Source organism: Apteryx mantelli, chromosome 17 (genome assembly GCF_036417845.1).
Source record: "Apteryx mantelli isolate bAptMan1 chromosome 17, bAptMan1.hap1, whole genome shotgun sequence".
Classification (NCBI taxonomy): domain Eukaryota; kingdom Metazoa; phylum Chordata; class Aves; order Apterygiformes; family Apterygidae; genus Apteryx; species Apteryx mantelli.
Window position 1 is genome coordinate 15,813,482 of NC_089994.1, and position 12,752 is coordinate 15,826,233.

General features: G+C 36.8%; 1 protein-coding gene across 1 annotated transcript in view; it reads right to left on the reverse strand.

Moving 5' to 3' along the window:
* DNAH10 (dynein axonemal heavy chain 10) overlaps positions 1 to 12,752 on the reverse strand; it is a 59,211-nt gene that overhangs the window by 41,403 nt on the left and 5,056 nt on the right. The window contains exons 5-19 of the mRNA XM_067307395.1: positions 11,959 to 12,128; positions 11,028 to 11,258; positions 10,178 to 10,368; positions 9,495 to 9,693; positions 8,546 to 8,740; positions 7,736 to 7,906; positions 6,839 to 7,015; positions 6,317 to 6,493; positions 5,473 to 5,642; positions 4,594 to 4,745; positions 4,028 to 4,192; positions 3,367 to 3,574; positions 2,314 to 2,470; positions 836 to 1,312; positions 247 to 405 (exon numbers count right to left, since the gene is read on the reverse strand). Coding sequence (XP_067163496.1) covers positions 247 to 405; positions 836 to 1,312; positions 2,314 to 2,470; positions 3,367 to 3,574; positions 4,028 to 4,192; positions 4,594 to 4,745; positions 5,473 to 5,642; positions 6,317 to 6,493; positions 6,839 to 7,015; positions 7,736 to 7,906; positions 8,546 to 8,740; positions 9,495 to 9,693; positions 10,178 to 10,368; positions 11,028 to 11,258; positions 11,959 to 12,128 — 2,999 coding nt within the window. The remainder of the gene's footprint in view (positions 1 to 246; positions 406 to 835; positions 1,313 to 2,313; positions 2,471 to 3,366; positions 3,575 to 4,027; positions 4,193 to 4,593; positions 4,746 to 5,472; positions 5,643 to 6,316; positions 6,494 to 6,838; positions 7,016 to 7,735; positions 7,907 to 8,545; positions 8,741 to 9,494; positions 9,694 to 10,177; positions 10,369 to 11,027; positions 11,259 to 11,958; positions 12,129 to 12,752) is intronic.

Consider the following 12,752-nt stretch of genomic DNA (forward strand, 5'->3'; position numbering starts at 1 on the left):
TCACATTATTAGATTTGCAAAATGTAAAACAGCATTCAAGCGACCTGAATCAGATTTAAATAAATGCAGTATGTCCTTTTAAAAAGGACATATTGCTCTGAGCAGGGAGGTTGGACTAGAGGATTTCCAGAGCTCCCTTCAAACCTCAATGAAAAAGGGAAATATTTATTCATTCCCATGTAAGGCATTTGTGCCTCTAACCCAAATTCCAAATGTTTTATGAGACAAGACATAACATTCACTCACTGGAATACTGTACATTGCAAGAGTTCGGTATCTCTCCTGGATGTCCAAATATTTCAGTTCCATCTTGAAGGACATGTCTTTGATCTCTGCAATTGTACCAAGGACAAATTTGAGATCTTCCAGGGAATCAGGAGGTGTCTTAAGATTCTGTGATAACCTCTGTAAAAAGCAAAAATAATTTCTAGAAGCAACACTGACAGAACAATTCAGCAGAATTATTAGTCAAACATGAAGATTCATTTTCACTTTTAGTCAATGTGATAAAGATAACATCAAAAAAATCAGTAAAAAGTAAACACCACTACAGTAAGGATGTTTTTGCTACAACAAAATAGAAGTTGTAAGCAGTAGTTTAAACAGAACTTCAGAATTACCAGTATGAACCTTTCACCACCACAGGAGAGAAGTCCTGTTTTTTCATGTCACTATTCTCTCCTGTTTCCCAGCTACAGAGAGTGCCAGCTCATTTCCTTGATGCATGGCATACCAGAGTACACTAGCTAGTTTCAATCAATTGGGAGAGTGGTTCAAATGATCAGCCGCTACTCGGTGCTAGCTGTATCAGACAACAAGAACTGAAAGCATCTACCTCAATCTCCTCCTGAAGACTGAAGAGTTCCTCTCTTGCAGACTCATTAAGCAACTTTCCAAGTGAAAGCACCCAGCCTCTAGCATTTTCCTGCACGGTGTAGGCTAAAGGTCCCAGCTGAAGCCTGATAAACCGCTCGTCTTTAACCAATGGCTGTTGAGTCACTTCTTGAGCTACCTTCGTATAGAACTGCAACTTTTCATCAAAGGTGACACAAGCAGGCTTTTTTGCAGCAAACTTCTCCATGACTATGTCTTTGTCTAATTTCCACAGCAGACGATACCTCTTCCATCGGTTCAAATAATTGCTGAGATAAGCCAGGAGTTTGTGGACATTCTGAGTGATGAGAACAGCCTGCTCAATTACCAGAGGGTTCTGGGAGATGTCATTGTAAAAACTCAAGGTGATAACTTCATCCTCCTCAACCCGCTGAGGAGGGCATTCAATACATGTGCCGTGCATCCATCGCACAAAATGCTAGAGATTTCAAGACAGGGTTGGAAAATAATTACTTTGTAAAGAAAATGATATCCATCAAATTGGTTACCATTATTTAAGAGACTAAGAAGGAAATGGTGTGAGTGATTTCTCAAATCTATTGTTTTTCTGACAGCAAAAAAAGAAGTTGTACTTTCCCATACACTTGAAATGAGAGTTAAATTTAATCCTAACAAAACCTTTCCATGCATTATTCAGTCTGCTTTTAAAATCACCTCTAAGGGACAATATAGCACGGTACAGAGAATCAAGTACTAGATTAAACAGGCTGATTGCTGCAGTGGAGCAGAACAGCAAATCTGAGAGTAGAAAGCAAACCTGACCTAACTTTTTTCATTTCAGGTGACATCTGGAATCATTTCTCCATCAGTACAGGCCAGCATTGCTGCCACAACTTTTGGCTTCTTTTCTGGAAAGAAGTTGATTGTAACCATACTCATTCAGGGAACTATTGCTACATCTTTGCCAACAAGCTAGGTAATTCCTTCAGCTGCAAACCTGCTGTCCTAGTTGAATACAGCAGCTACGCTCCCCTCCTAACTTTTTCCAAACTGTTGTTCTGCTGCTTTTGAGGAGAGCTGTAATGTAGAGAAAACTATGACATTTCTTGTCCCATCAGCTTATTCACCCATAAGAAAGCAATCTCTGTAGTGCCAGCTGAAAGGTACTTCCTTTTGATGTATGCTGATTTATAGAACCAAATCACGTCCTTACACAGGCAAAACTGCTGAAGAATGACAGGCTGTTTTGCCTGAACAAAAACTGTATGAAGATTTAGGCTAATTTTTTTTCTTGTCTCATTATTTTGTAAAATTAGAACAGTTTGTTAAATTAGGAAAATGTACTGAATATTTTGATTTCAAGATAAGACAAAATAAATCTTCCTTTTGTCATTTACACTTGCCCAAATACAAAGCAAAATTAACTCATTATGACAACAGAGAAACTCTAGCAAAAAGTAAACCTTAATCAAAAATCACCTTAGTGACTTCAACACAGTCTCGGATACATTGTACAGTCATTTTGTCAATCTCACTGGCATTAGGTTGCAAGATTATCTCAGGAGCAGACAAAATAGTTTCTGTTTGGAACAGTGGCACATTTGCAACAATGGAGGCATTAAAAGCTTGCAAATTCCTGGGAGAGAAAAACAAATCATATCAAAGTTATAATCAGGTACTGCCAACCATGGAAACGCCCAGCAGAGACTGCAATTATCAGCTATGCACTTAGATATGTAAGCAGATCCATCTGAAGTCAGTTAATACCAACTTCAGCTGGAAACCCAGATGTGTATCTGAGAGCAGAATTATCCCACTAAGACTGATTTAATGCAAAAGCTTCACTGGCCAGAAGAAACCATTAGAAGGAACAGAAGAGGATACCCTGGTGCAAAAAGACCTTGAGACTACGGTTGGCTCCAAGGCAAGACTCCAGCACAGAAAGCACACTAATGTCAGCTGAACGTGGACCAGATTACAAATACATGGATCATGTGCAGAAGGTATGTCTAGGAAGCTTCTATACCCCTGAAATACTCTATTGGAGATACTGTAAAAAGTCTTTATAATATCCTGCCACGGGAATCTCCTTGGCCCCAGCTGCTACTGAACAGGTAAAGTATAACCTAGCAAACCTTTGTCCTTGTATTGACATTCCCTGCATTACAACGACGCATATGGCACTCAGACGCCAAGTTCTCAAGATTGTCTTTTTTGGTAAAACAATGCCTTGATTTTAAAAACAAAGCTGGCATATGCAAACTACACACACCACAGAAAAGGTATCCTATTCCTCTCTTCTGCCAACAACTTGCCAATATCCATTTTCTCAGAATTAGGGTTTCTCCTCTAGCCTTGCAATCAGTTCTCCAGTCTTTGCATACAAAGCCAATACAAATATAGATCTGTCTCAAGCTCCAGATCATTGAGGTGTTCAAACAGAGTATCAGTATATATGAATTTAGACCAACAGATCTGGAAAAACAAGATGATGAAAGACAGGACATTCATTAAAGCAAACAACAGACTTACTTCAGAATTAACTGTGTCAACACCTGATAAATCCTATTTTCCCAGTATGCATAATAGGAAAATAATTTGGGAGATTTGCCACTGTTTGTATTGGCAACCAACCCTTCCATTTTTATTAGCAATGGTCCAATAGCAACATATTTTCTGACCATGTGTTCCACATCTTTTGCTCTTTCACACTTAACATGCTCAAAAAATTCTTTCACTTCTGCAAAAGAGAAAAAATAGCATTAACTGCAAAAGATCTAACAGATTTGAAAAATGGAATAATTAGCTGGACTTTATTTGTGAACATGAAATTGATCTTTCATAAAAAAATCTGCATTTATTAATGCTTGATTTATTAATATTTCAGCCCTCTGATTTTATATGGAATCAATTATTCAATAGCAACCAATACCTGTGAAAGTAACCTCTTTAAAGCTTGCAAAGCTTTGTAAGGTACATCCACCTCTGCGTTTCCCTCATTGATACTGTCAGCTTTAGGGTACTGAAGCTCTGCTTGCTGCTTCACGTGTTACACAGTGCAATACTACTGTAACTTGCTTTGGAAACTGTTATAGGGGTTGATCTTAGCAACTAGAATTGCAAAGTAGCAGGCAAAGAGCAAAATAAAACATCATAGAGCTTGGAACAGAAAATATAAAATATAAAGACTTACTAGGAAGTTCATCACCATTTTTTGAAGGTGGAAACTTAAAGAGATTTGTTGATTCTATTAACATAAGTTTGTTATTTATGTCTTCAGAATTCTTATGAATCTGATGGATAAGTGATTCAAACTTCCCGATGGCCTGTGTACAGCGGACGATGAAGTCACTAATACCTTCAAATAAATCACAAACATTTGTTATCTTTCGCTTATCAAATTTTTCACCAACACATCAAAACTGCCACAACCAAATGTGTTAAATCTCTGAGACTGAATTGATACTCTGCAGAAAGATGGATTAGATCATTTCTCACAGGAGAGAGTCCTTCCAGCTCTGTTATTTAACGTTCTATATCCATTTTCGCACTGTCCTTTAAATATAACAAAAACATAAGAAACACCCTCCTGGATCAGACCCTATCTAACCCAGTATTTTGTCTCTGATGGTGACAATACGGTATATTACTTAGGGATACACTGCTCTCATGTGACGCAAAAAATAAAACGAAGAATTAAAGAGGATTTTTTAAAGTGAAAATCAGTATCTAGGGCCATTTTAAAATAGCATCTGTTACCTAAGGAGTTCCAGTTGAGTCTCCTGTGTCCTGATTTGAATACTCTCCAGAGCTCTTGAATGTGGTCATCAAGAAGCTTGGTTTCCGCTTCATTTAACGTTCCCATTAAACTGTGATAGTGATCCAGCATGTTTTTCAGTCCATCTATGTACCTAATGAGTGTGAAAAGCATGTCAGAAAACATAAAAAACAAGATTGTCTGGAAATAAAGGTCTGAACACAGATCAAAATGCAGACCACTCATCATCCTATTCAGACTTCTATATAAAACAAAATATGAACAAATTAAGCACTGAATATTTATTGATTATAAATCCAGTTCATTTCCCTTTGAAAACAAATGAAAGATTCCATATGGCTCCAACAGTAACTAGACCAACTCCTCCAAACCCAATCCAGAAAAAGTATTTAAGACAGCCTCCATTTGAAGCACATATGTGAACCCAATGAGTGATCTTCAAAATCCAGCTGGGACTGTTATCTGCATATGCATGTGCCTAAATGCCTGTGACAATTTGGGCCAAAGTGACTGTCCACAGCTGCACAAGAAGAACATGACCTTGAATGTGACCTGAAATCTGAATGGCACTAACAATTCTTTGCAAAACAAACTTCTTTCTTTCCTTGTTTTTCTTGCAAGTTTTGATAGATGTTTATTTGTATAACATAAGTCACAGAGAGTGAAAGATGCAGACAGCGCCAGAGAAAAGATTACTAATGTAAAGTGGCCATTAGTAATTTTACTCATGAAAAATAAATCATTAAGAGATCTTGTATTTCCAAAATTTGATGACTCAGGGCCCATTATGTTTTGGAGTCAAATAACTTGAAACACTGCCATAAACCTGAATGGGAGGAGGTATTTGGTTATAGCCTTACCTGAGATATTTGTCTTCTTGTAATGCTACATTTCTTGCCATTTCTGGGACTGGAAACCCCATTTGTTCCATGTACTTTGTTTCACTGATAATCTCTTGGAGTCTGGGAGAAAAATTCACACTGAAATGGACAGTTTTCTCTGTGGTGACAGGCTCGTCTGTTACAGAGCTCTACAATACAAGAAAGGAAGAGAAGCAGAAAGGAGGGGAACACCAAATTGTTACAAAGCAAGGGAAAAGTTAACTCTCAGGGATATTTGATAAGGCAGCTGGCAAAAGTCGGACAGAATGGCTGACATTCACAGCTTGTCGAAATGTCTTTAAAATTAAGATCGCGAACTCAGCATTCTAATTTCAGAAATTAAACACAACTACCTCTTCAGTGAAAGCTGACTACAAGAAACTAACCAAACCACCGTTGTTTACATACTGCTGCAACCAATTATAACAGAAAGCCCAGAGGAAGTTCACAGTCAAGCAAATGATTAATTAGAATGGGGTTCTGCAGGATCTCTACTGGGAACCTAGCTCTACCTAACTTCAGTCCCAAATTTTGTTGTAACGTCCCAAAGACATTGCAGCAAATACTAAGGATTAATAGGAATTACAGCACACAGAAACACACAGAGAAACAACATTCATCCATCTGCCAGGTCATTCAGCAACTGCAACAAATGTCCTATGAAGGACCGCAAACAATTCTGAGTTCAGAACTACCGAAATCTTCCTTCCAAAAACTGTGTCCCTCCTTAAAATACCACTCTTAGAAAAATCTCACTGACCATCAAATTCATTTCAGTTCTTTCCCACAGAGAAGTCTGGTGTTTTATCTTCCTGTCTCTCACCTGCTCAGAAGCCTCTGGGTTAGTACGTGTTATAGTCCCAGCAGAAACAACTTTAGTCAGCAGAGTTTTTTTCAATAATTGTGGGAGTATATGTTCTGTCCCATCTCTCCATTGATCATATTTCTGATCTTCATACTCTTTCATCTTCTTGGCCACTTGAAGATATATTTGTTTTACCTACAAAGGAAAATTCAGTAAAATTCATTTTAAAGATCAAGAGAAATAAGAATTTCACTATCCTGTCTTAACATGGTTTCTAATTTTTATCAGATGAGAGAGCAAGTAAAGCCTTGTAATTAATGCAGGTGATGGAGAATTTAGGCTCTTGTGTTCTATTACTGATTCTGCCACTGCCTATCCACGAGTCAACGGGAAGGTCCCAGTCAGCCTCCCATTTATAACGTATCACAATGCACAAAGACATTCTTGGAACTTCAGCTCACATTAGAGCACTTTCACATCCTCAGAATAAAGGTATGAGAAGAGTATTTCTTCCATTAAACAGCAATAGAACCAACATACTTCCTTTCCACGTTCACTAGCAAGCAACTCCTCTACTTCTTGAAATCGAATAATTGTGTGTTTGATCCGATAGAAAAGGGATCGGGACCAGTATATTGCTCCAGCCACTGGAGGATGATTCTTGCACAGAGGAGGATTTTTGAGGTTCTGAATAAAGATCTGCTTAACATTTCCAACCTAGAAAAGAATAAAATATTGCAAAGAATCACTTCACTTGCTTCTCCATGATCAGTATCTAACCAGGTATAAAGCAAATCTCTGAAGCTAATTCCAGCAGCAGGATAAAAACAATTAGTTTCTTTTTTCATGCATCTTTTGTCTTAATTGCATTACATTGAATGTTTTCCTTTCTGTGTTTTGGGGAATTGCTGTTGTGCATGTTTTCAGTGAGAAGACATTTTATTGGTAAACTCAATGTTCTTTGAAATACCAAGAAAAATGCTGTGATATCAAAAGCTTTCCAACATACAGGCAAGTCAGAAATTATTTCTGCCTTCACTGTTGATCTCTGAGGCCTTTTGGTAGTACCATGAACTTGTCCAGCACAAGAAAGGTCTAGGGTATGAAAGATGAACCCTTCTCAGGAAGGAGCACTGTCACCCACAAGTTAAAGCCACGAGCTTCACTATATTCAAACATGCACAAAAAGCATGCAAACATCCTTTGGCTCTACACATATACAGAGATATACACACATGCATTTCAGCAAATTAACCATGTCACTCCTCTTGCAAGCTGAGAAAAAGTGAGAACAATTGTTACGCTTATCTTTAAAAACTTGTGAGTCCTTCAGATGGTGAATGACACTATACACGTGTTCAGATAGATAAACAGATTTATGATTTTCACTAGGTAAAGAGCTTTGTGTATTCCTTAAGAAATCCTTAAATGAAATACCTCTTTACAATATTGGTCCAAAATATCATTGAACTTCATCATCATCTGCTTATTAATGGCTTCACGAGAGCGGATGTGTTTAAAGTTTAACAGCATGTCAAATGCAGCTTCTGCTGACCGAAGGGTCTTAAAAGATTCGTCAACAAAGTTTTTGGCCTCTTTTTCAATAACCTAAATAAAGACAAAGGAAGAAGGCCAAGAAATCCTATCACTTAGAGGTTTATCTTGCAAAACCAAGAAGGGAAAACAAAATGAAAATACCTTTTTATAATAGTGGTCAAGCATATTTTTACTAGTCTTTGTAATATAAATTATTAACAAACTGATGGCTTTACAGTAAGTCACAGGAAATGAGTGCTAACCCAGTGTCTACAGGGCAGGAACGTAGGTCGCAAAAAGCATCCAAACAATCTGTGCTTTGTGGGTATACTAGCTGAGGGGTGAAGGGCTGAATGAACCCAGAAAAGGAAGTTTTAATTCTTTGAAGGACATGATTAACATATGCCAGCACATGAGTACAGAGAGGTCATATGCAGCCTCTGTTCACACTGTAGCAATTCTGCCAATGAACAGAGTGTGTTTCACCAGTTCACAAAATAAAGTAGAATTATAAGCAAAAACAACTTGAAAACAAAATACTTGCTTAAAAATGTGGTCAAATTCTTCACATTTTCATTTATGTATGTATTTATTTATTCTTTTTTTTTGCAAAATTATATTTTCTTTAAATGAAAATGCTGGCATTCTAAAAGGAATTTCTATATAGGAAGTTAATACAAGAAGAAGAAAACTACAGTATGTGACACTTACTGAAACTTCTCCTTTAAATTCTTTCATGACATATTTCCATTGATGTGCACATTTGATGCTAAAAGGGTCAAAAGTCAGTTGCTCCATAGGACTAGTTAGTCCATCTACTCTTCTCAATACATCATCAATACGCTTTGGATCACCTGTGACAGCTTTGAGTTCAGGACCAAATATATTATAAAACTCTTCAATGACCTGTTCATTTGGAAGAACATACCAGAAAGCTTTATTTTTTTTCTGCCATATAACTGTTCTCTTTCTGTTATTAGTTCCTTTAAAAAATAACAATAGCCTAGAGAACAATCAATTCTTGCTGTGATTTACATTTTATATATTCCTATAAAAGATTCTAAGTAGCTTTATTGAACAAAACTGTACAGGTCCAACACTGTAGTTGTTACACAGATAATACCGAGTTATTGCTTCTTTTTATTCCACTAGGGTTTTTACATACACAGTCTATAGCATCTGATGAACAACTGATGGACCATTAATATTTCTAGTCACCCTGCCTCAAATGGACCTAAATATAGCATCTATCCATTCGTATAAGTTATCCTGCAATTGATATGCCGATCCATATATAGTCAAATTTTATATAATACTACACTTCCTATTTTATCTAAAATGATATCATTAAACTAGCAAACTATAAAAATGGCAAATCTGTGAAACACGTGGTGCAAGTTTGCATGTTGATAACAGCAGGGTACACAGTAATGCATTTCCTCAAGAAGTATCCTAAGAAGATGTAAGCACTTAATTCATCTGAAGCATAAATGCAGCTTTGTCGAAATCAAAGGCACTGTTCAGGTCTTAAGGTTAAACGCACATGAAAAAAAAAAACTTAAAGGCCATTAACACTTCAACAAATATAATACAGAAGAATCCCCTCTACAAAAGAAGAAACTGATTATACAGTCCTCTTTATTACTGTCTATATTAGTACCTGCAAAGTATCACACAGATCTTGACAGACTGAAGCCATATAATCCGTTTTTTCAAATAAACGTTTTCGGTCAAATTCCCAACGTTGCTCTCTTCCTGATGCTTCAATTTGGGCACGAACAGTAAAATAAGATTTCTTCCATTCTTCAAGAGTGCTTTTAGCTTCTGTTATTTTGTTTTTCGCAGCAGTTCTATCCTCTCTATTAACCAAATCAAAATAGTTAAGAGACCATAGATAGAAACACTACGGCTAGAAAATGATTTCTCAACTGGATTTATACACCCTGGTTTAGCAGCTTCTAAATAAAGAAGACCTAGGCAAAACTTGAAATATAGTTGTGAGGTCTTCGTTTTCAGCAGGACTGATTTTGAAAGGAGATATTATTTCAGGATTGATTTTGATGACATCTATGCCACTTTTGTACCACTATAATTCTATTGGATTTATTGGTATTATTTATTTATGCCCTTTCAAGACAAAAGAGGACAAGCATCCATTTCTTCAGGGCTGATTCAGTAATGTATGAAAGTTACAAAATAAACTGACATTTAAGTTTTTCTAATACAGTTTCAGATAGTAAAAAACACTGAAACCTATCTGATGAAACTGTTATCTACCATACTTCCTGTAAAACAAAGTTCTTAATAAGTACAGCCTAGCTAAAGAAGAATCTAGTTACTTACTTAAACAGTGTACGTAAATCCACAACTTTGCACACTCTTGTGGAAATTTCCCATGCAATTCGTTCCATGAGCGGTACCATCCTCTCATCCTTGTTGTAGTGCCGTGAGATAATCCATACCATTCTCAGGGCATTCATCAGTGAAGGAATTGTATCCAACACAACATTAAACCCAGTGCCATGTGTCAAATTCTATTAAGCGTATTATAAACATTGTGAATAAGCTGTCATGAAAATATACATATATATATTCTATAAACCAATATTTATTCTATAAATACCTGGGTGTTAAGAAAATCCATGACATTAGCGAATAGATAACCAGTCAAGCAAACACCCTGGTGAATCTAAATTACATAGATGGTTATGGGTGTACAGATCTGCATCTATCACTCTGAATACTTATTCGGTGATGTCTTATTAATTTTATGTTTTCTGTATAAGATGCCCCAAGCTTGGTTTTGGCACAGTTCTCCATGCAGATGTTTGAATGATCTTCAACAGCTCATAACAAGAGACATCAACTGTAACTAGTGATAGAAGCTAGCTCAAAAATAGAGCAGAGAAATCCTTGTTTTTATTAATTCAGCTATCCTATACAACGGTCTCAAGGCTGGGATTTAATAAACCAAGCTGTTCACAGCTCTGTGCTTACTTCTACTTTCAAGTACTATAACAACTGTATCTCAAACAAAATAAGCACATCTTATTTTAATTAAATATAAAAAACTAGAGTATATCTTTATTGCTGATAAAAATAAAAAATAAACAAGCTGTGATTATATCAACAGAGAAACCAAACTGAGATAACTCCTGCTAAAACTTCCCAAAGTTTTCTTAGGGATACACACCTTCAAATGGCGCTCAAGAGTTGAAAGAAACCTAACGTTATCTAGAGCTTCCACATGATGTTTTCGGAGATCAGTTAAGACATTCTGTAAACTTTCAATATGCTCAGATTCAGCTTCTTGTAGTACTGCCAAGATTTTTTTCACTTCTGGAAGCTTTATCTGTTCAGACAGAGCACTTAAAGTAGCATTTCTTTCACGCCAGAGATCAATTTCTGCAAGTGGACCATTACCCTACAAGTAGTGAGGAGTAAAATAAAAACCGTAAATTATCTTTATGAAAGGACTGTATTTATTCTTTCTTTTCAATATGCTGTATACTGAAGAAAGACAGATGTGAATCAATCATGAAAAAAAAAATCACACAGAAGAAGATCCTTGAAATCAAAAGGGTTTTACACAGGCTGAGGAACTGATCATAGGGAGTATATCCCAGATTTGGAAATGAAGACCCTAAGCTTGCAAATGCTTATGCACTTCGTAGATGTGAAACATCTCATCACTTTTAATGAGATTACTCATATGTATAACTGTTTGCAGAATCAGTGTCTTACAGTTGCAATTTTTTGATTTGCAAAAGATGACTTGCCAAGGGAAAATACAGTGCTATATTTTAACAAAATGTCACTGCAGTTTTTAATATTTCATGGCTATCTCATAGGTTTTAGAAGTAAGAGCGCAGCTAATAGAAGTGCCTCAGCTTTCCACAGTTTCCAATCTGGACAGGATTTGCATGAATTGCTTTATATTCTATTTTCCAGACTCACTCAGTTCCTCACTACCTTTGTTCTCCTTCACATGAATTAGCAGAAGGACTTTTCAACAAACATGAAGACAAATTAAAAATGAGCACAAATCATTGCCAAAGATTCTTGTGGAGAATGAAGAAATATCACTGGGAGCAAAACAACACTGGTGTTACGGGCAACATTACCTGTGGGACCTTTTTCAGTTCTTCCCCTAAAGCTGTGGATATTAATTTTTGCCAGGTCACTGCATAACTTTCCAGGGTTTCAACCACTTCTGGAAGCGTGGCAAGAACAGTCACTTCTCCATCTAGATTTATATCTGGTATTTCCAGTTTAATCTCTCCTATTGGAAGAAAATGCACCTAAAATTAACTATCTTGTTCCAGCGGCATTGTTAAAGTAAAATACCAGAAACAGCTTACACCTTCTGACTTGAGGATAGATAACATACCGGCTGCTCTGCCATTTGAGAATAAGGCAAAACATGTCCAGTTGCTTCAAAGTTAACACAGCTCAAACAAAGATATATCTGGAAATAACTGAAAAGCCCTCAGTTTTCAAGCCTTAACCAACTCTCAGACTATTAAGAATCAGGGTTAGGACTTCACTGAAGAAGATTATCAGTCGGTCTATTGCAGGCCATTACACCCCGCTCAATGGTACGACACTAGCCCCTGTTAGAGAACGGATACTAAAGAACATGTGAAAATCTGATTTGGTCTACCATTTCCTAAATCCTGCTATGGCCTAAGTCCCACGGACATTGGCAAGCAATGAGGCATGTTTATCCTCTCTCCTTTCTTACTCCAGGATGTCTGCAAGAATATTCATCACTGATTTGGTCCATTTTCCCATACTGCCTGCTATGTCGAAGGCAATAAAAACGTTACTGTCATAGCGATGAGAAACTTTAATCAGATCTGGAGCTTCCCCAGAAACTGTATGTATTTGGCATTCAAAACAAAGCCATTCCTAGGTG